We start from the raw sequence: 23,652 nt of genomic DNA, 5'->3' as shown, positions 1-23,652 counted from the left end.
CACGCCCTCTACGTCACCGAGCTCCAGCCTCAAAGTGAAGACACTCGAGACTTCTCCCTTCAGTCCGCTCATTTGCCGCTGTCACCTCGAACCGTCCACAACTACTGCGGGGGAAGAAAGCAGCAGGGCGAAAATGATAATTAACTCTGCACGGAATATTTCGCAACTTTCAGCCAACTGACGCACCGCAGACAAACCTTTTACCACAGGTGAGAGCACCAGGTTGACATTTTTTCTTATAAGCAGCCCTTTGTTCTTCTTTCTGCTGTTGGCAAAATTATATCTTTTCTATTTTGTTTTCTGTACTCTGCAAGAGCTTATTTTTCTTTGTCATTCAGCCACAGCCTGACACACTGTGGGAATTTCTCTTCCCTTCTTCTTCTTCTGCTGTTGTTAGTAAACCAAGTTGAACAGGTTGTAGTAAAGTTAGTTGCATAATAAAGAGAGGCTCCTCAGGTGATACAGAAAACTCTACTTTAGACTTTATTACGTGGAAAACTTGTTCTGCAACATATCTGTTGTGTTTAACTAGAGATATGGAAGGGAAAAAAAATCAGTCTATGGCCTTTTCTCATTTCACATGACTGAGTGTATTGTTTTGGCTCTCTTTTTATTGTTACTATGGCCACTATCTTGTTCAAGTATAGTTGCAGTTTCTTGCAGTAAATGGGTTTTGGTATGTGCACTTTCCTTTGAAGTCTTTAAATCTTTGCTCAGATGTTGTTTGTCCGTAAAGTAATTGGCACTACTATGTGATAGTAAACTCACTTTTATCATTGCATTCTTCTTTTGTTATCATTTAATTAAAGAAAGCCCTCCAAATGAATTTCCTGCATGGCTTTAAATAGGCGTACGTAGTTTAAGAGATATTCATCAGTTCGTAAATGGTCCTTCATTTTCTCTATCTCTCTTCACAGACGCATCTCCAAAATGGCCCAGCAGAACCTCAGCTGTCATTATAATGAGTCCATGGTCTTCTTCTACAACAACAGCGGCGCAGAGGATAAATGGGACAAAGCGCAGCTCATTCTGGTCCAGGTGGTGGGTTCTCTCTTCTGCTGTTTCATCCTGGGGTCCAACGCTATGGTCATAGCTGCTGTCATCACCAACAAGAGGTTCCACTACCCTTTCTACTATCTTCTTGCCAACCTCGCCGCCTCGGACTTCCTCGCTGGCATAGCGTACGTGTACCTCATGTTTAACACAGGTGAGGCGTCACGGAGACTGACAGTTAAAGGATACTTCATCCGCCAAGGTCTTCTGGACGTCAGCCTCTCGGCCTCACTGGCTAACCTGCTTGTTATAGCTCTGGAGCGCTACATCTCTGTCATGAACTGGAAAGTCCACAGCAACCTGACTAAGAGGAGGGTGACCCTGCTGATCGTGCTGGTGTGGGCCATCTCCATCTTCATGGGGGCCGTGCCAAGTCTTGGCTGGAACTGTATCTGCAACCTGGGTGACTGCTCCCAGCTGGCACCCATTTTTAGCAGGAGCTACCTGGTCTTCTGGTCAGTGTCTAACCTGGTAGTGTTCTTGGTGATGGTGGCCATCTACATGAGGATCTACATCTACGTCAAGAAGAAGACATCCGTGCTCATGCCACACACCAGTGGCTCAATCAACCGCAAGAGGACGCCCATCAAGCTCATCAAAACCGTCATGGTTGTGCTCGGTAAGTGTAGTCTGTGCTCCACTGATGATACAGCAGAACACTTCCCTGCAACTGCAAGGTGTTAAGTAGTTGTGGTATTCAGCTGTAAGCCTTCGGTCAGGGTTTAAAGTCCAGCTAGTTCACTGAGTCACTGCTGAACATGCTGGAATCTAATCTGTGTTTTCCTGATATGAAGGGAAACATAATAACACACAAACGCTAAAGTGCTTTCAGCAAACGTGTTGAGTGCTTGTCATAATTTGAAGTGGTCTTAAATGAAAGCAAAGGAGTCAGCAACATGTTTCTGTAACCTCTGTCTGATCATCTGAGTTTATTTTCTTCCGAGTGGCTTAAACACTCATTAACAGGGCTGCTGCAATTAACACTTGTTACTTTATCACTCATATTTACATGATACAAAGCAAGAAAAAGCAGCAAATCCTCACTTTGGAGAAGCTGGAACCAGATAAAGTTTGGCATTTTCGTGCTATAAATTTCCAGAACAGTTAATCAATTATGAAGCTGTTTTCACTTCATCTGTTAATCGATTATACGATTATAAGTGTGTCAGTACTACTCAACTCCTTTATTTCCCATTTCCCAGAGTTAGAAAGCACAAACACACCCTTAAACTTCCTTTTCTTCTCATGCATTTTCATCTTAGATCAGGCAGTCAGATATCCCGGTCTGGCTCTCTTTGTTAAGGTGTTGCAACAGGATACCTCGCAATAGAGACACAGTACCCAAACTGTTTCCCTCCCAGTGCTTTAAAGAATGGAACAATAGGACTTATAGCGCCAGCATATTCGACTGGAGCACCAAAATGGGGTGTTAAATGCATAATCTTATTCATGTGTTACACACATGAAGAAAATATGTCACTAATTCACTCTCTTTCAAATAGAATTACCGTCAAACCCTGCTGAGACTTGTGTCAGATGTCAGATAGCTTCAGATGTTGAAGGTGCTTTTTATAGTTTTTGTTTTCATACCCTCTTTAGATCGTCATCCAGATAAAAAAATGCATGAGATAGTTGTAGTGATTTTGCGCAGTCTGTCATTGTTCTTTGTCTCTCTGAGACGCTCCGCTTGCTTGGCCAGATGGCTCGAGACTGTATGCAGTGTAGGAGCTGTCTGCCTCTGAACACACTTTATTCCAAACTGCTGTGTAATTATCTCTCCCTGCAAGGACACTGCTCCTCAGCCTGTGTGGCGCACCATCCACACCACACTACTGGCCTTCAATGAATGTCCCCTCCTCCCCACCCATCAAAAAAAAAAGAAAAAAAAAAAGAAGAAGAACCTATACTTGAGGACTTTGTCAATTGCTTTCAGATGCCTTTCAAAGTTCCCTTTAGCTTGCGAAAGTGTTAGTGCACAAATGTCATTGTAAAATTCCACTGTTGAGATTGCTGTGATTTCGGGTTAAAATGCAAAAAAAAAAAAAAAAAAGCACCTGACACACTCAAGGAAGTGATATCTCAGGAAATATCAAGACTTCTGAGGCATGTAGTCAGGTTCAGGTCTATGGGATGTATTAAGCAGGAAAAAACAAACTGTTAACTCTGTGGTGAAAAGCAATCTGCTAAGGTGGGAAAGGCAACTGGACAAACCAGTTCAGACGCATAAACTGACTTGTGAGAACCAAATTAAAATGAATGAGTGCAGAAATGTTGGATAGGGATATAGTTGGAGAGACATAAAAAGAAATACAAAATCATGTGTTCAAATCTGCACTTGAATTAATTATTTAGTCCCTCTTATGTCTAACAAATAAGTGTAAGGAAATTTTTACCTTTTACTTGTAATGCTTTGGTAAACAACAGTTCTTGTGGTTCATTAGCCTACAGCCATTTATTTGGAACATATCTAAACTGTTGAGGCCTGCTTACTTAGTGAAGCATCACACTACATCATTCAGGTTCGGATTTGTTTTCCTTCTTGATGTGCAACCAACATGCAAAAAAAAAAAAAAAAGCCTCGTCAAACGAATACCAACTGAGAAAAGGAACATATGCTTGAAATGTGTGATTCAAAAAAAAAAAAAAAAAAACAACTCTGTTTTTCTTTGTCTGAGATTAAAGGGGAAGGAAGTTCGAATTTTCAACTTGTGGAATACATCAAAAGTGCAAGTGGAAGTCATTTTAATGGGGTTTTAGTTGACTTTATTTTGGACATGTGCGCCATGAAAGACTAAGATAAAAGACAAGCGGAAAAGCACATAACAGAGTATAGAAATAGAAAATTCGCCGTAAAAATGTGGCAAACTTTTTTGACTTTCAGGCCTAGGAGGAGTAGAAACCATATGAACTGAGAACAATGCTTCTTCCAGCTCCTCTGTCTGTGTATATATATATATATATATATATATATGTATATATATATATACATATATACACATGCTTTCGTGTGTGTGTGTGTGTGTGTGTGTGTGTGTGTGTGTGTGTGTGTGTGTGTGTGTGTATGTGTGGTCTGTCATAGGCTACTTTTGGGGTCTTAAGATTTCAGACTTAGGACAGGTTAACTGGGGATGGCTTGTCCAACTGGGGACAAGTTGGAAAAAGTTGATTTTTGGGTGAGTGGTTAAGGTTAGGGTTAGGCAAGCAGTGGTTATGGTTAAGGTTAGAAATGAATGTAAGTCTATGTAATGTCCCCAAAAGTGACCATGATCTGATATGTGTGTGTGTGTGTGTGTGTGAGAGAGAGAGAGAGAGAGAGAGAGAGAGAGAGAGAGAGAGAGAGAGAGAGAGTTAGAGTTAGAGTTAGAGAGAGAGAGTATGTGTGCTATAAAGCACAGCTCTTGTTTTCTTCTCTTATTACAGCCGTAGAGATGCTGGTTGCGCAGACAAGTTGCTGCTTGTGGCTTCCTCACAGTTCCAGAAATCCCTTTGGTGGCTCTGTTTTGTGCCCAAACATGTTTGAAATAGATGGCTAATTGCTTGCTTCAGTCGCCCTGTGACCTACCATATTATTTACCAAACACACAGCGTTAAGTATTTAACACAATAATAGCATTGTATTCCTAACCTGCATGTGTCTGCTTGTTGTGATGGTATTACTCATCCATGATGCAGTGATTTTTTTTAACACAAATGATAATCTTATACAGTCTGTGTTTAAGCTTCATTTATGGGAGCAATAATGTATTACCAAAGACATCCTGAGTTGAGTTAAGTTAATATTTAAACAGTGTGTCACTCTCCAGAGTTTGACAAGTGACAACAGCCTGAAGGAAGCAGGAGTAAAATGTGAATATCATTCAGTCACTTTGGTCAAACTGCCCTTGAGCAGGATACACACCCTAATCTCCAAAAAGCCAGTACTGTAGCTCAGCAGGTGCCAGTAGTAAACTGTGTTTTTAGACTGTGTTTCTGACAGGCAGTTACAGTTTCACTGCCAATAAAAGACGGAGGAGATTATTTTTTGGAACACTCCAGTTTTCTTTTAAAGGGATTTTATGGCTACTCATGATTTCATTATTAATTGGTAATTAAGTACTTGTCAATGCTTTACAAGTAAGAAAAAGTATGGTGTAATGCATGAATGCATTGCAGGCTGTGAGCCCACATTTAAGTAAAGAATCCCTTTAGTTTGTGCTGTTTATCCTTTGTCAAAGTAAGTTGGCATCTTAATCAAGCTAAACATTTAATATTTACTACTAACAACTTTAATTATGTATAATTTCAGGTTTATTACAATGTGTCTCAAGCGATCACAATTTATTAACATTAATTAAGTGTATTGATCATAAGTAAATAAGCATAGGCAGCCTTTTTGTAAATTGGCACCTGAACTTTAGGGCAAGGTCTAATTTTTTCAAACTGACATCTGCACAAAACATGTATATAAAAAATATGAGTTGACTCACATATTTTATAATATAAACCTAACTGTGTTTGATTTGCTGTGTTTTTTTCCTGAAGGGGCCTTTGTGTTCTGCTGGACTCCAGGCCTGGTGGTTCTGCTGCTGGACGGCCTCAACTGTACGAGTTGTAACGTTATGAAATTAAAACGTTGGCTACTGCTCCTGGCTGTACTCAACTCTGTCATGAACCCCTGCATCTACTCCTACAAGGATGAGGAAATGTGGACAACCTTTAAAAACCTCATGCGCTGCATCGGCAATGGCACTCGACGGCAGCGGTCAACAAGGGCTAACGCCAGGCCACTCAGCTCTGCTCAGGATACGGGCAACAGCCAGCCTCCCTCAGAGGAGACTAAAAATGACGATCAGGGCATACTCAAGACCTGAAAATGGAAACTGTTAAGAATTTCTTAGAACTTCTGTCCAGCTTTGAGTGGACGTACCTTATGAAGATTGGAGTTGACTTGAAAGAGAAACCACAGTTGGTCTCAGGGGACATCATCTTCAGATTAAAAGTGCTTTGTTGAAGAGACTCTGCAGGCCAACTGCCTCCAGTGTGGAGCTGGAGTTGTGGTGAGATGGAAATGAGGAGACCTTGATGCACTATCAAGTCCCCAGATGGATGCAACAATGTGCTTTTTCAGTTTTGTCAGGATTTCACAGTTTTGGAAACTGCTCCCATTTATGTTTAATGGGACATTCATTCCTGTTGCTGTTTCTTCCTGCTTCAGTTTTCTTCATCACATCCCTGTGGGCTATTTAAACTTGGATGATACTGCACTCCAATGGCTGAAGAAAGAATCCCGTACACACCGGTACATTTCCACTTTTACCTCAAAAAGGGTAAAAAATTATGCTAAGAGTGACTTTATTTCCTCCCTAATACAGATTTGTGTACATGTTATTAAATTATCCTATAGATTTACTTCCTTTGCATCTTTTGAGGAAGCAATGGATGAACTTATTAAGAAATGGTGCTTGTTTATAGTCAGGTACTATAAAATTGTAGGATTGCTTAGGAGGCACCATTTCAATGATTATTTCCTATTTTTAAACACAGCCAGCGGGAAATACTGTAAACTGCAGTACTGTAATTATCTACCTGTACATCTTCTAAGATGCTTTCAAGACGAGGTGAATTAACTTCAGCTGTATGACAGTTAGTACCTGATTATTTTGTGGTTTCAGCTTTATAAAACCACACAGGGCTTTCTTTTGTAAAGCAACTTTGCCTCAGGGGAATAGGTTACAGTCACTGCTCTCTTGTCCCATCTGTCTTCCTTTATCAGCTCAACTACACAAACAGATAAACTCCTGCCTGCAGCATGTCATGGAGGTGAACTCATTCTCCCTGAAGCATTTTTACACATACGCTCAGACTCAGCTCTGGCTGCCGCTCAGGCTGCCGTTGCTCTGACGCAACAGCTGCTCACCTGAGAGGGCAGGGGTTGGAGAATGATGTTTCGACACACTGGATTCCTGCTGGAGGTTCAGCATACGTTGTGTACCTGCAGGAACCAAAGAGGATATGACTGAAGTAGATTGTAGACCAGCCCCCTCCTCCCTTACTCCTCATCCCGAAGCTGCTCTGACGACTCCACTGCTAAATCATTTACAGGGTTCAAATGACTCTTTTTCAACCTGCTGCCACTCCTGTCGTAAAGGACATTACATCATAAAGCTATTTTGTTTTTATCTTGGGAGTATAGGAATGCCACCTGAGAGTGGTGAGTGGAGCAGTTTACAGCTCCAGTGGTGGTGTTTTTCTTTATTGAACTGAAATTTCTGTGTAGTCTGTGACTTTTATACCTGTTGGATATTTAAAACCACAAAAATTCACTGAATATGTGAGTGTTTTTAGAAATGGCTTTTGGAAATTCATGTTTTTAAAAAAAAACAAACTTCAAACATGATAACATGTACAATATGGTCTTTTTTCATTTTGATATGACTTGACATGATACAGAAACAGTAAGAAACATACAGGGTAATTTCCCAATAAGGCTTGCAACAATATTACTGTAAAGAATAAGGATTATTACTTTGACTAAGTAGTCAGTGGGAACCTCTAATATGAACATCAAGTGGAATAAGTTTCCTTCAAAGTACCAAAACTGGGCTAAAAAATGTTTTTTGACATTTTGAACGTTAGTTTTACCAGTATGAGGGAGGTATGTAAGTTATAATTAAGCAAATAAGTGTCAGATATTCTTTTTAAATACAGAAATGTTTGTTATAATTTACAATATGTGACCTTTTCCTATATATATTTTTTTACATTTTATCAATGCTGCAGACACCACGCACTTGGCACCTGTGTTAGCCAAACAGAGCCATACTTGCAAATCCTGTTTGACTGAGTCATACTGATTTTAGATAAAAAAAACAAACAAACTGCTAATAACTGCTCGTAATGGTTAGCCTAAAACATTTGCTAGTGCAGATGTCAGTGTACTAATGAGCTACAAAAAACAAAACACTGAAAGGATTATCTGACACATATATTACATGACTTGTTTATAGTTGATGAAGTACTGTTGCTTAAGATTCCTTGTGCTCAAGTGCCGCCACTTGAGGATGATTTTACTCTGTTTGGGCCAATTAATGGGTGACCTTTAGTTTCCTCTCAGTCACTCAGATTATTTGCCCAAGAGCACAAGGAAAAAAATGGACTCTTGAGTGGTGGGAACAAGATCCTCTTCTGAATTAGACTGCACTGCACTCAGTTATAATAACAAGTGCACGAAAGTATTATAAATATAAATTTACTACAGTTTTCTGCGATCAACAGTAACCTACTTGCCCTGTAAGTTTCACCTACCTACCTATGTTCCTCATCTCAAAAATGGTGAAATGTTGTAGTCTAAAGGAAGTGTGAAATACATTTAAACAATACAACAGGTTCTGTGGGTTATTAACTGTATATTCTGTGCATTTAGATGTAAATCACAGTCATATCCTTTAAAAGTATGCTGTTAATATGTACTGCATATACGTATTTCCACTGTTTTCCCAAAAAGCCTTTAAATGCTAAGTTCTAGTTTCAAACCTCCCCTCTAATTTACTCAAGTTGACATGCTTGAAATGCAAGCGTATTGCTCATAACCTTTCACTCTTGGCAGCCACGAACCCACAGACGTTTTTATTTCCCTCATACTGGAGGTAACCTGCTTTTAAGAGATTCCTAATCACATATTAAAGTCCTTTTATGCAGTAAAATCTTACACACCACTCAGGATTTAATCTCCGAAACACAACTGGTATCCTTTGACAGCAGAAGAAAAGGTTTAACACTGTACATTTTTACTCATAAAAGTTTCAGGTTGAGGTTCGACTTGATTAAAATCATGTGGTTTCCATTAAGAACATGAACAACATTGTAGCGAGTACTGTATGTCCTCAGCAGAGCCCTCTGCGGACCTGTCGTGACTGCTGCCTGCCACTCTGGTTTTGCAGTCCCAAAAAACATGAACTGTAAACTGTGTGGCGGGCCTTTTTCTACAGCTGTGCTATAATTATGCATTCTTGAAAAGCCAATTAAATTTCACAGATGTTCAGAAATGCTGTCTTTTGGTTTGTTCTTAATCTCAGGACAAACAGATGTAGGCAGAGGATATGATATAAACAGGATATAATGTTATATAAATATTCATTGTGCTGTAAAGACAAGGACTCATATAGTAGAGGCCCAGTTCAATTATAGTAGTTAAATTATGTATTATGTATTATTTATTTGCAGATTGATTTATTCAGACGCAACAGGCATAACAATAAAAAATGTTTAAAATCACATTTCCACTTTGTATGGTTTCTGCTGTCTTTGCATGATTATGCTGGACTTAAACTGTACACAGTAATATAAGCAACTTGGTAAATGGAGTTTCACTGCACTTGCTGACACACACTGTCAAAACTTAAGGACCTCACACAGTATGGGACTGTTTTAGATAGTGATTAATAGTGCACCATACAAAACAGTCAACATAATTAATTGAAATTCATGTCTACATTTTTTCTCGGAGGAACACACCTTGTATTTTTGAGCCATTTGATGTTAGATATGTGTCCTCAGTTAAAAACCTCCACAATCACAAGACAAAATCACTTGTTGGCACAATTCTCCAGTGAAACAGAGCATCCTGTGGTTAGTGCTGGGTATCCAGCCCCTATACTTTTTTGGTATTGACCAAAATATGTCCGTCACATCTAATATTGAAAACTATCAAGTACAGAAAACTGGCATTACATGCCTGGTCAGATTTGCTGCCTTGTTTATTCATTCTTTGGTCAGAAAGTTCCTGATTTAAATCAATTTTATGCTACATATGATGTAAGTTCTTGTATGGCTGCTTGTGTTTCAACAACAACATTGAGAAATTTGAGTTTTATTGAAAAAAATGTCTATATTCCTCAAAGCAAGAAATTGATAAAGTATTCTTTTAGTATCAGTACCAAAATTTAGCAGAAATCTTAAAGAAATAAACAATTCCCAGTCCTACCTTTAACAATAGGTAGGCAATAGGCAATGCTTCCTGTTGATTTATCCTGGAGGAAGACGTCTTTCTCCTTCATCTTCTGTCATCTCTTAGCTTTCCACTGTCAAATAAAGGTGAAATGTCCCAAAAATACTTCAAAAAAAGAGGAAGACTCTTAAAGTCATTCTGCATTGTAAACTAAATGCCTAAAATACCTAAAATGCAAGATGAAGTTAAAACTAATGGACCTACAATCATGTTTACCAGGGTTGAATATTTATGTTAAATGTCAAGCTGATAGAAAAATCTTTAACACTAATTTAGGACAGTGCATGGAAAAGATCATTTAGACACCTTAAACAGATGAAGCGTTGCCCTGGTGGACAGGTCTGAGACCTCTGGGCAATGCTGCTCTGTAGGTCAGTAAAGGTGAGCTGAAGCTCCTTGTGAACGAGTACATGATCATACAGTGATTGGAGAGCCTCTTCTGCTGATTTGACAATTGGGGACATGGGAGAGGTTGGCGTCTTCAGGAACACACAGTTGGGGAAGATTACTGTAGCTGTGTTGAGGTGACTGCACACACACATTTACACATGCACACACACACACACACACATGCACACACAAATTTGGTCTTTCAGTCAGTCAGTCAGTCAGTTCACAGCGGGTCCAGACACAGCAGCAGTCCTCCTCATGGCTCTACGGACAGCGGCAACCCTCTACCTGTGTTTCCTGCTGGTAAGTTCTCACATTGTCGAGGATTTGCAAATATATCACTAGGATGGAGATATAATTGAAGAGAGGAAATGTGGGCTGAGATGTATAAACTGATAATACACTGCACTATGATGTGAAACGGGGGCAAGGTTGAAGCATTCGCTTGTGGTTTTATCACACAGACAAAAGAATATGAACAACTGTGCAAATTGAATGTGTAATATTCACATTTTCATGTATCCCTGAGGAACCCCCCCTTGCTTTTGTTGTCTTGTCAGAAACACTTGCTGCTGTGGGCATGTGGCCATGGGCTTGTGGTGTTTCAGCGTAGTGCTGGATTACTTGCCAGCCTCTTGTGGGGCTGAATTGACATTCTGTACTCAATCTGTGCTTTTATTCTTCCTGATGAAAAAAATAATCCTGCGATTCTGACTAAGTTATCACAAGTTCTCAAGTCATTTATCTACCACTGTGCTTTTAGTGATGTTGATATTTGATGTCTGGGTGCTGTTTGATTTGACTTTTTATCATTTTTGGCTCAAAACCAACAAGGCTCTACAGATTTGTGTAGTTAATTAATTTACATGCAGACATGAGCTGCACTGACTCACTGATAAACCAGTTTACACACGTTTGGCTTTTAAAAATCATTTACACACACACAAAAAGGCCTTTACAGTGTGTAAAAATGCTATCTTGCCTGCAGGGAGCAAATTGCTGGCATGATTTGGACAACACAGAGTACGACTGTTGGCCGAGCGACAATCCAAATGATTTCAACATGATAAATTGTGGTGGTAAGTTGTTCTTGTACATTATAAATGTGTCATTGCAACTGAAACAGCTGAATCTGTAGTTAGTTTCAAAGATTTATTTGTGACAGTTTGCTGTAAAATCAGTCCCGGCTGAGGAAAGGAAGAAGACAACATTTACAGGATACGTCCTGAATTAATTACAGTAGCTTAGTAGGTGGGGCCCAACAGAATGATGTGCAAATACAGCACACAGTATCCCTTTATGCATGCATATGTACAATGTTTGAGCGTATATGTGCAGGTGACATGCATGTGTGCGTTGTCACAGGTCTGGAAATGGCCTGGGTTCAGCGTCCTCCAGAGAAAGTAACCAATGGGGAAGAGTTCAACGTCTCGTACGCGGTGACAGCTTCAGATTCCTTCTACGAATACGCAGTCAGGAACAAGATTTTCCAGTTCAGGTGAGTGTGTTACATACACTTGGAATCCTAAACGTCTGCCATGCCCTGAATGTGCCTATGCACGCACACACACACACACACACACACACACACACACACACACACACACACACACTCAAATAACACAGAGATAAAGGCACACACAAATGCAACCACATATTCATCTGAGACGATTCATTGATCATTACTTGGGATTAAGATGCTGGGAAAATTTAGAAAAAAAGAAAAAAAAAGTTCAATGTTTTAAGAGGTGACACTTAATGAAGTATTACAATACAGCACACAATAACAAACACACACTATCACAGCTTTTGGAAAAGTGTGTGTGTTTTTTAGGAATAATCAGACATAAAGAATTAATTCCTGACTGATGCATCCGTGTCACTTAAGATGTTTCTTGTCTTAATTGATAATAAAACATTTCATTTTCAAGTTTAGATTAGACAGGCTGATGAGCTTTCATGCTTGTAATTACCATTATGGGCTGTTAATTAATTAGTCTATCCACCCATCTTTGCTTCCAGTGATGCGTCAGAGGCGAAGAGGTTCTGTCATGAACACGAGTGCCCAGCAAACTGGAACAATGCCAATGAAATGAACTGTTGTGTGTATCACGCCAACATCCACTCCTGTCCTCTGGGCCTCATGGTCAGTAAACACAGCATGGAGTTGCACAACACTGGTTTCATCCCACCAAACACAGTCTTCATCATCTCTTCCTGATTTAAAGAAAACTAAACCAAACCAAACCATGTTTGCTTGAGATTAACAAGAGATAAAGTAAACCGTAACCATCTTATTAGGTTTTCCCATATTTCGGGCTTAGTCAGTTATTCTAGATATCATCTCATGTTTAATGCTTTTCTCAGATTTGCTTTCACGGGACCATGATTTAAAATCTTAGTAAATGCTTTGGTGAAGAAATAAAGAGCCAAATGTGCATATATGTTGTGAAATAGTTGAATGAATTAAGATGTCGAAGATTTTCAAAACACTACCCATCCACTTATAGGAAAAATGTAGCTTGAAAAGTCATATTTCAATATTTCAGAGTTGAAAAAATAGTCTAATTTAGCAGAATATACAGCGTTTTTTAATTTAATTGTCTTATACCAGTGTTTTTCACCAGCAGAGACACATCAACTTTGTTAGTGAACAAATAACTTGTTGAACTCTAATAAAAGTCATTCAGAAATCCACACTTGAACTGTATAGAGAGCATGTTTTGGAATAAAACTTCTCTCCAAACTGTTATGCCGTTTCTTTACAGAAACATGGTAGAATCTGTGGCCCGTGGATTCCTGACGATGGTAAAATAGTGACTCACACTGTATCCAAAGCAGGGAAGATGACCCAGAAATACTGGACTTCAAAGGTGAACCAAACCAAACAAAACCTGTGAAAAGAAATTTTTAACATGTGTTAAATCATCCTGTACTATTAAAACAATTCACAAACTGCAATACATCACTTTTGAGCACTGTTTTGGGTGAAAAACTGTTTGTCAAATGGCAGATGTTCATCTTTAAGTGTAACTTTGTTGTCTGAAGAGGAATTCATCTTGTATCCAGGCAAAACATAAAAGGCAAACAAAGTGACACATCCTTTGTGAAGTCAGTTTGTTATGCTGGTGTGTCACGATAAAACATGGCAACAAGTTGTAATTACTTGTTTGTTAGTAGGACATTACGAGAAAGCCATAGTTTGGGTTCCAGCTTATCAAATAACTGTACAATTAAAGCTACAGATAACAGAGTAAACAGCTCTATAGCTCTGATGTTTTTCAGATTGCTTGGATTCACTTTGAAGTCATAGAATAGTGAATTTAAGTGTGACACTTATCTGAAGATATGTTTTCTATGAATATTGTTTTCATTTACAATAATCATTGAGTTTAGAGCTCTAATCAGTTTTTCTTGGACTGGGATTTTTTAAAACTCATAAGAAAACAACAAATCAAATTGGTGATTGAGACTACACTACAAGTGCATTTTAATTTCTATCATGGCTTCTTATTTAGGTGGTGCTGATCCATGTGGGAGTCACCTCAGTCATTGCTCATATCAAAATAGGACAGATGCACGCAGCACTGGAGTCCAAAGTGCTTGTTGTCAGTGCCCAAGGTCAGTCTGTCAACACTTATGACATTTCCATTTGTTGATATGCTGAATCTTACAATATGTGCTTAATAATGCCTCTGCTGTTCAGCCATAATCAGGTAAAACCATAGGTCATAGGTCACCATCATAGGTGTTCAGCAATGCACAATCATATAAACATGTCTTATACCAACCAGAGAGACTGAGAGCACAGTCTTGTTTTCATCTGCAGCCTGGAGAGAAACTCTGGGGAAAAGGGCAATGTATGTATGACCTTGCAGTAGAATAGTTATCATTTTAAAACAACTGCTGCATATCACTACTAGTTAGAATAACAAAAACAAAAGTCTGCTCACAAAACTTTTGAATTTTTGCCTTCTGCGTAAAATACATTTTAGATGTTTGAATGTTTTTTAGTGTGCGGGGATGACGTCTGCGAGCCGGAGGAGAACTGTCTGAACTGTCCTGCAGACTGCGGCATCTGTCCGATGTCCATCATGATCAAGGTGGCCATCGGGCTTCCAGTCGCTCTCTTCAGCAGTGGCTTCATCCTAACCATGGTGGTGAGTCTGTGCAACACACACACACACAAACACACACACACACACAAATACAGGAGATATTTCATGCACTGATCTTTATCTTAATTTCCTTCCTACAGTGGCTTCAGTACCAGAAACAGAAGATGTTTTGGGATGAAAGCTGGATCATTAACTACAAGAACATAATATTTGGTATAATGTCTCATGCTGAATTTGTTAAAAGATACTGTTTACAGATGCATACTTCTACAGAAATACATGAAAGCTCTGGATTGGACTGTGCTTCAGGAACAGGTCGCTTCAATTTTACTTTACAGAGACAAGAAGCAGGCTCTGAAATGTCATCTCTGTTATTATGTGAATTGCATTCTCAAATTTAGGTTTTTAAGTAACTATGAATGGGTCAGGACTGAAAGTATTTTGTGCGTTAATGGACTAATGAAGAACTTCTGACAGTAGAGGTTATTTCCCCCTTTCTTTGCTGTCCATTTCAGACATTTTTTTATCCATATCCAAAACACAGTAATGTCTGATCTTGGATTTAATACTTTCATATCTCAGCAGTCTCCCAAATTATTCTCAATTAAGAATAAGTTGGTACTGTGTGTGACCATATTCCCTGACCGGTTCTCTGCAGGTAGAGTGTGCTGCATGGATGTTGGCAGTATGACCAGCCTGCAGCGCTTCAAGAGTAATTCCAGCGTCAGTCGAACCACTGATGTGACCGTGTGCACTGGAGTCAACACCTCCTTCAAACAAGGCTTCATCCAGCCCGGCATCTAGTGAGACACTTAAACAGACCTTAGTTTAGATAAATGCTCATGAATGAATGGGAAAAACACTCATTTTTGATTAATTTTTTGAGTCATTAATTGAATTATTTCCTCACAAGTTTATACATGAATTGTGAAAATGGACATTCGTACTCTCATATAGAAGTGTAACTCTCTTGCAGTGATGGGAGAACGGTGGGAGTCAAACACATCCAGAAGAAACATTTCACCCTCTCTAAAATCATCAGGAAGGAGGTGAAAGAAGTCAGGTGAGAAAAGAAATGAGGAAAGGTCAAAGGGCAATATTTTATTTGCATATTGAACAAATCACAGAACTAGTCATGCAGTTTTTATACAAGCTCATTTGTCATTTTTCATGTGGGCTAGGCAACTGGACCACCCCAATATATGCAAATTCATTGGTGGTTCCATTGAGGTGCCCTATGTGAGCATCATCACGGAGTACTGCCCTAAAGGAAGCCTGTCTGATGTCCTGCTGAACGATGACATCCCCATCAACTGGGGCTTCAGGTGAGAAAACCTGAAACCTTGAGGGTTTAGCTGATGTTTTAATCTTTTCCTTCTTTTCCTTCTACTTCCACTGATAACTGGCTCACAGATGATACAGTGTTTAACAACATCAAGAAAATGCCAAATTTAATTTGCTGAGTAAAACTTGAACAGAAAATGCCTTGTTTTGGTGTCTCAAAAACAAAAAAAATAGAGATACTCACTTCTCCAACAAGAGCCTCAATAGATCATAACACCATTAAAGCAGCGAGACGTGCATTTTTTAAACTTTTAACTTTAGGTGAAAACAAATGCATCAAATACATATACAGTAAAATCTCTTTTGCCATGCAGACTGTCCTTTGCCACTGACATCGCCCGCGGGATGGCCTACCTCCATCAGCACAAGGTGTTTCATGGGAGAGTTCACTCCAGAAACTGTGTCGTCGATGACCGCTGGGTGTGCAAAATCTCAGGTGACAAAACATCATCATCATACACCAAATGCAGTCATCAAAACAGTCACTGTCTGTAGTGTACAGCCTCGACAATATATAATATGAATGTGTGCTAAGACAAGTCAAAACAGCAATGACGCATAAATGATGAGTCACTAAACATTTACAGGAGTCATTGCACTACTCAGCCTCATTCTACACCAGTGGGAATGTTATTATCAAGGCCAAGCTCAAAAACAACATCCTGCCTCACTCTACTCTTATTTCACTGTGTTTGGCTCCAGATTATGGGCTCACAGCTTACAGGAAGGATGACTTTGAGGCTGTCAGTAATGGCTTCAACTGTGGGGATGTAAACCGTATATATTGCGCTCCGGAGGTCCTGCTGGGAAGCAGCTCCAATATGACACCAGCAGCAGATGTCTATAGGTGTGTTTAAGTGGTACACAATAAGCATTTTTCAGTTAAACCAGCTGATTTTGGATAGTAATATTTGGATTATATGAAAGTCATTATAGGCTAAAAAGTAGCAGTAGACAAGCATCTTCATACATAGGAGTAGTTTTCCATTTCAGTGCTAGTAACAGCACTGGAAAATGTATAGTAAATGATATCCCTTCTCTTTTTTTTCACTTTCCCCTCCTTCTTTTCAGCTACTCCATGATTCTGGTTGAGATTGCAACTCGCTCTGACCTCATTTCAGTGAGTATGACAGCCCTCTCTCTAGATTACAACCTTCGGCTTCCATTTGATCTCTGCTTTGTAACTAGCAGTCCTCTCTAACAGGACCAGGCTGAGGGAGTGAGGATGGATATCATGTGGCGTCCCCCTCTGCCTGAACTCAAAGCAGGAAAGGCGGATACTGACTGTCCCAGTCAAGGAGACTACTGTGAGGTCTGTCAGATGTAGATGTGGAATGTAGCTAAAACTGCACAGGGAAAAATGTGATATTGGTACTAACTAAGCTCATTGTTGATTCATCTCTCGAATAACTTGGAAATGTTAGTCACACACTTGTAGCTGTGTATTGTATATCATACACATCATACACAATATACTAGATATTGAGACCTTGTTCTCTTCTCTGGAAAATTTTTGCAGCTTATTAAGAGGTGCTGGTCTCACAATGTCACTATGAGGCCCACATTTGAGCAAGTGAAGAAGATGCTCGACAAAATGAACCCACACAAAGTCAGCCCTGTGGACATGATGATGAACTTGGTAATAATCCCACTGCAATATGACAAAATACAGCAGAATAATATGGATTTAAACATACATAGTATGCATAAAATCTGCCTAGATCACCACCATTCCACATAACGGAAATCTGCAGAGTATACCCACATATTGCTTCAAAAACAAATTTGATATTCCTACTTGAGCCAGCTGGGTTCCTGTGAGTTGCAGACATAAACAGAGTTTTTTTAACTGCAGATGGAGAAGTACAGCAAACATCTGGAGGCCATAGTTGCTGAGAGAACACAGGACCTTCTTCAAGAGAAACAGAAGACGGATCGGTTGTTATACAGTAAGTCAGGATAAAAGTGAGGAGTGATGAGAAAAAGTTGCATGGCTCAAATGATGGATCCCAAACTGAATCATGCTATTGGCCAGGTGCATCTTTAAGGAAATTGTCTTGTTGACTTTGCAGATATAGTGTGATAAACCATAAACTATAGAATCGTTGCACATATACAATACCTTCATAATATAACCATCCTATTATACAGTATGGGATGAGGAAGAGTTGTCGCTGTTTAGTAAATCCAGTATATGAGGTACTTAAACCAAAAAAGTGAAGCTTGATGTCTGTATTAAAGCACAGACTCGATTGTTCTGCCATCTAGTGGTTGCAGAAGTTGCACCTTTATCACTGCCCCAAAGACAACGCACTTTCTCAGAATTAAAAATAATCGTACACATAATTTAAATCATGATGTTTCCCTGCAGGCATGTTACCAAAGCCGGTGGCTGATGACCTTCGTCAAGGCCGGACAGCAGAGGCTCAGAGCTTCTCTAACGCCACAGTCTACTTCAGGTTTGTGTTCATCTAATTGTTCTGATTTTCTTTTTTAAATGGAAATGCAGGTGTAGGTTGTTTAACATGCTTTACACTGATTTTCTTGCATGTAATTTACTACTTTCTTTGCAAATACGTTCTGCTTATATAACAGTAGACAGGTGACTAACATTTTATTTCTCTCATGTGACAGTGATATTGTAGGCTTCACTCAGCTGTCTGGCGCCAGCACTCCCCACCAGGTAGTGGACTTCCTTAACAAGCTTTACACCAGCTTCGATGACATCATTGACAATTATGATGTCTACAAAGTGGAGACAATAGGAGATGCTTGTAAGTAGGGATGTTGAGATTATATTTTGCTAAGTGATAAACTACTATCATAAAGTAATAAATCGTAGGGATAAAGGTCAACTGTTAAAGTTGAGAGGAAGTATTAAAACATGAAACAGAAAACCTTAAATTAATCTAATCTAAGGGTGAAGCATAGAAAATAAGAACACAAAATTATAAAAACATAGAGATGAACGTCCACATTAGCAACAGTTTTCTTACTAAAGAGTATCTGAATCTATGATTTGATATTTAATTATCAGTAATTTCAGTGTCTCTCTCTCTCTCTTCCTTTATTGTCCCTTGCTGTGGAACAATGGCTGACATGGTGTCCAGACATGGTGGTCTCTGGGGTCCCTCAAGAAAATGGCATCAATCATGCTGGGGAGATCGCCAGCATGGCCCTGGATCTGGTCAGCGTCTGTCACACTTTCAAGATCCCCCACAAGCCCAACACGCAGCTAAAGATACGTGCAGGCATCCATTCAGGTAATGAGGGTGTCTCGTCTGTACATATAGCATGTACCAATCTAAAATTGTGCTTCATTTGTAAAAAAGAAAAACAAACAAACAAAAAAAATCATATACATATAATGCTACTGTTGCTGTCCTGGGAAAACAATGTGTCTCCAAAACATCAACTTTTCATGGATTGTTAAAAAAACATGAAGTTACATGAGTCTTTAATCATTTCTGACTCACAATAGCAGGCAGCCAATTTGTTATGTAATATTTTCCGAGGTTAGTCAGACAGATGGCACATCTACATTTTTATAATGATCAAAGGTTGTTGATAGTGGGAGGAGGTAACCTTAAATGACCTGTATGCATGTATACACTAAGAAGCTGTTAGCGTAAATGTAAATGCAGTGTGAAATGTAAAAATAGAAACAAAAAATGGCATATATTAAAGAGTTTAGCTTACCAAGCATTATTTCACTGTTACTTTCCATTCAATAAGGTTTTTAATATCTGGTCAGGATAAAGAGAATAATGCAGATAGCATTATTTATGTGATGATTTTCTGTTTGAAGTCCCCATCAATTATACGTGTTGTGAGAGTCTGGTGCAAACAGAGGAATATCTAGAGCATTATAGTCCTCACAGATCAATACTAATACATTCAGAATCACGCAGAACATGCCTGTAACTAGTATGTAACTTGTATGAAGACTTGAAGCATCATTGTAGGTCTTGAATTTCTATGCAGACTGGTTTTGAGGATACACAAGATGCCTTTTCTCATGTGTAGTTCTCCGAACTTGACCATATCCATTTGTCACCAGAAAACCGTTCTGTACACTTGGTTGGTTTTCCTAATTTGTTCTGTTCAATCAGCTCCACAATTAACATATTGATGACATTACAGTCTTGAGACCTCTTGTTCGTTCTCAATCATTGATTAGACTGCATCATACTGTAGAAATACTCTAAACTCCAAAATTGTGAGTATGCCCTTTAAAATAACCTCACATGCATTGCATGATTAGGTTATACAAGTCAATAGTGTGGCCTATAATCTCTGCTGTTTGTCCTGCCAGGACCTGTCGTGGCTGGTGTGGTTGGCACCAAAATGCCACGCTACTGCCTATTTGGAGACACTGTCAACACAGCATCTCGGATGGAATCAACAAGTGAAGGTAATGAAGAATTAGACACACTGTTCTTCATCCAATTAATGTAATGTACTAATTTTGACTGTGTGAGATTTTAAACTGTGGTACATTGATTGTATGTGTTCTACTGATATTTGATTCAAATATGATTCAGTTTTGACTCAAGAGTTTGTCTGTAGTGTTGTTGTAAACGGCTTCATGGGAATGCATAATCCCATGACTGCTGTTATTGTGACATAGCAAACAGGATTGTCTCTGTGTTTAGTCACTAGTACACCACAGAATGACAAAATGGAGGATGGACATTGTTCTCATCAAGCACGTAATCCTCCACATTAAACTGAGTGATGGAGACACACAGAGTAACTGTAGGCTCAGATAATATGCTCAGTTAGGAAAAGCTAAGTATTTAATAATAAATATAATCCAAAACTAAGCATAAAATAAAACTCTGCGTTTGTCTGAAGAGCTTTGGCAGAAAAACAAATGTTATCTTAGCCATTTGCCTTTGAGCACTATTGTCCATATTAATAAAAAAACCCTTCAAGGATCATATACTGTATGTTGATATCAGAATTACACACTAGATATATAAAGAAGTATGTGTATATCTTATATGATTCGAGCATGCCTTACAGATTTAATATAAACTTGTTCTTATATGTAAGAGATACATATGCTGGACATGACAACAATATTTTTATGGTGTATGATTCATATATTCAGACACATGAGGTACTACACTACAGATACAAATCATACAGTATATTGTGAATATGATATTATAAAATCAGTAGGAAATAGAACATAATGATGTGGCCTAAAAATTAATATAAAAATCAGATATAATAAATACATGAAAACTTTGTGTTTTATTTTATACATATTGATTTAATAGAGCTTTTTTTGATTGACTGTGCAGCACATTGTGTCATACAAATAATTTGACTCATAAAATTAGTAAAAACTGAGGAATAAAGTTACTGAAAACATGCAGTTCATTTTGCATATAATGATGCACTGACACCAAATGACCAATGGACTATATTTCATCCATTGCACATTTTACTGCTTCATATAACATGTTGCGTGTCTCTTTACTGCTCGGTCCATAGCGCTGAAGATCCAGGTGAGTGGTACCACAGCTGACCTGCTTCACACACTCAGAGGTTACGTTCTGACCTGCAGAGGAACACTTAATGTGAAGGTAACATTACCATTTATGTGCACATTCATATCATATGTGTGACCTATTTTGAAGAATGTTGAGGTATTAAATGAGCTTTCTGGAGCAGCTTTCACAGCTTTCATTTGAATCTGTTAATGTGTTGGAAAGCACATCTCACTGTCCTTTTTTCAAAAGCCAAATAGATGCAGTGATAATCACACATGAACTGGTTACTCCCTTTTGAAAGGATTTATGAGGCTGAGATTTGAAAAGATCACAGGAAATTCAAAACTTCCCTCCAAGGGAATAAAGGCTGGGTGTGTCTGGTATTTTCTCTCTCTTTTCCATGGAAGTGTCGTATTATCTTGCTCTGCTGGCTTCTGTTCTTGTTTGGGTGGTGCCAGTGTGATTATGGGGGAGGGGTTTGCTTCTCATTCCCTACGGACACGCCTGCATGGCTGACACTTGTGATGTCTTGCTAAGAGGTGGCCCCAGCTGCTGCTCTCTGCCCCCCATCAAACCCTAATGGCTTTATTTAAAATTCAAAGGGACACCTGGTTTTGCAATATGACTCTCACTGACTCTCTCTCTTTTTTTTTTTAACCCAACAGGGTAAAGGGGAGATGACAACATGGTGGCTTGAAGCAAAGACAGACGATCACACAGACCTGCTGCTCAGAACATCTGAGTCCAGAGGAGTCCCAGTTCCAGTTAGTGACTAAATCTAGCTAGAATACCTAAAATATATAACTGTACAGTATGAACACTGGTCAGACATTGTGTAGTGCAGTTGAGCTGTGCCCAATAAGCTGCATTGGGGATAAATGTGCAGATACAATGATAAGCTGGAAACTGAGTTATGTAAATGTTAACAGTAAAGTCTTCAGTTGTGTTGTTCATTATCTTAGTTACATTGTTGTGACCTGGAGTGATGATGACAAACAAAATCCCACTGACGATTATTTGTAGAAATGACATGGACATGGTTAAGTATTATTTATTTTTTTTGCACTTGCTGGAGAGAATGTAAAAAAATATGCAGAGAAACATGCCAGAGTTGAAGAAATTCTGTTATTGTCACAAGTTATTGATATTTTTCTTTCATATATAGCTTTATTTTTATTGTTGCAATCTGAGGCACTTTTCTTTTTCCTGATACATTCAAGAAAAAAGGAGATAATCAGTTCAACTCAGTGGGCTTTACTGGCATGAAAGTTTCTTGAACAATGTTGCCAAAGCATTAAAATACAATTTGTCCAAATATTTGGGCAGTAGAAAATAAGAATAATATGAACATTAACATAACATTGCCTGTAAATTGAGAGAACCCTCTCTTATAATAAACATGTAAAACTTTTCAAAGAGCTCAGATAAACTATATCTGGTCTACAGAGTAACATGTTTATAGACTGGTTCCTTACATTTCAAACATTTTGACTTTGAACTGGCTTTTTTTATGGCCGAGATTTTGACATGTCAGCAGAAAAAGCATGGGTGTAATTAATAACCAGCCACTAATAATATTATCTGTTCCTGAGCTTTTCCTGCTGGATGGAACATGGATGTTAAAGTAATTCAGAACCAAACTCTTCTATAAAAGCAACGTGTGTTTTCCAAATGACATAGTTGAGTTTTCAAAATCTTACATGGTGTCGTGTTAACTCTTGATGCAGATTTGATACACACAAACATTAAGCCAACTCAGCTGACTGAACTCATCACCTGTGTAAATTAAGCATGCACAGTTGTCTGTATTAGTATTTGTAAGGCATTGCTTATTGTGCAGTGTTAATATTTACATGAGTTATTTCATTGTGTTGCTCTTCTATTCAGTGTTTGTGTAAACTTGCATTAAAGGCACCTTAAAGTTATGATTTTGAGCATTCTTGGTATTTATCTGGTTACAAATGCAGAAGATATTGAGGGAAATAGAGTATATTATATTCACTGCATAATAACATTTTGAAATGCTGCTCCTTACACATTTAAAGGATAGGTTCACATTTTTTCAAGTCTATCCTAAAACAACAGTCAGGTGTCCATACGGACACTGAAAGAGGTTTTCCTCGCTGTAATCATTCCTCCTGTTCATACTGGCTATTAAAAGATCCCCTTCAAATATGCTGTCAATGTAAATGATGTAGGCCAAAATCCACAGTGTGTCCACACAATCATTTTGTGCAAAAACGCATTTAAAAGTTTA

The 23,652-nt window shown here is 38.7% G+C and overlaps 2 protein-coding genes across 5 annotated transcripts; both read left to right on the top strand.

Moving 5' to 3' along the window:
* The first annotated feature begins 22 nt into the window (after positions 1–22).
* lpar3 (lysophosphatidic acid receptor 3) lies at positions 23–9,307 on the top strand. Of its 4 annotated transcripts, none has more exons than XR_006405130.1 (4): positions 23–209; positions 918–1,672; positions 5,575–6,089; positions 6,248–9,307. XR_006405130.1 is itself a non-coding variant. In XM_044362681.1 (3 exons), exons 2-3 carry the CDS (start codon positions 931–933, stop codon positions 5,901–5,903), a joined length of 1,071 nt encoding a protein of 356 aa, XP_044218616.1. In that variant the 5' UTR covers positions 23–209; positions 918–930; the 3' UTR covers positions 5,904–9,307. The 4 variants fall into 4 exon arrangements, 1 of the variants encoding a protein (XP_044218616.1); XR_006405132.1 differs by having other exon boundaries at positions 5,575–6,331; positions 6,806–9,307; XR_006405131.1 differs by having other exon boundaries at positions 5,575–6,359; positions 6,806–9,307.
* A 1,380-nt stretch (positions 9,308–10,687) lies between these two features.
* Positions 10,688–23,300, top strand: LOC122989095 (atrial natriuretic peptide receptor 2-like). The gene is made up of 23 exons (XM_044361773.1): positions 10,688–10,732; positions 11,418–11,508; positions 11,795–11,927; positions 12,452–12,575; positions 13,198–13,302; positions 13,948–14,050; positions 14,444–14,589; positions 14,688–14,760; positions 15,206–15,350; positions 15,524–15,610; positions 15,729–15,872; positions 16,206–16,327; positions 16,594–16,738; positions 16,963–17,011; positions 17,102–17,203; positions 17,411–17,530; positions 17,747–17,840; positions 18,263–18,350; positions 18,526–18,665; positions 19,002–19,154; positions 20,207–20,305; positions 21,397–21,488; positions 22,061–23,300. Exons 1-23 carry the CDS (start codon positions 10,688–10,690, stop codon positions 22,169–22,171), a joined length of 2,511 nt encoding a protein of 836 aa, XP_044217708.1. The 3' UTR covers positions 22,172–23,300.
* The last annotated feature ends 352 nt before the right edge of the window (positions 23,301–23,652 follow it).

Source organism: Thunnus albacares, chromosome 9, assembly GCF_914725855.1.
Source record: "Thunnus albacares chromosome 9, fThuAlb1.1, whole genome shotgun sequence".
In the NCBI taxonomy this organism is placed as follows: domain Eukaryota; kingdom Metazoa; phylum Chordata; class Actinopteri; order Scombriformes; family Scombridae; genus Thunnus; species Thunnus albacares.
This window is presented reverse-complemented; position numbering and strand designations above follow the sequence as displayed.

Excerpts from the sequence above, each read along its gene's own strand:
- LOC122989095 (XM_044361773.1), top strand. The coding sequence starts at position 10,688 with ATGGCTCTACGGACAGCGGCAACCCTCTACCTGTGTTTCCTGCTG. Across the intron at positions 14,761-15,205 it reads CTACAAGAACATAATATTTG|GTAGAGTGTGCTGCATGGAT; the intron begins GTATAATGTCTC and ends GGTTCTCTGCAG. Across the intron at positions 17,012-17,101 it reads CTCGCTCTGACCTCATTTCA|GCTGAGGGAGTGAGGATGGA; the intron begins GTGAGTATGACA and ends TAACAGGACCAG.
- lpar3 (XM_044362681.1), top strand. The coding sequence starts at position 931 with ATGGCCCAGCAGAACCTCAGCTGTCATTATAATGAGTCCATGGTCTTC. Across the intron at positions 1,673-5,574 it reads AACCGTCATGGTTGTGCTCG|GGGCCTTTGTGTTCTGCTGG; the intron begins GTAAGTGTAGTC and ends TTTTTCCTGAAG.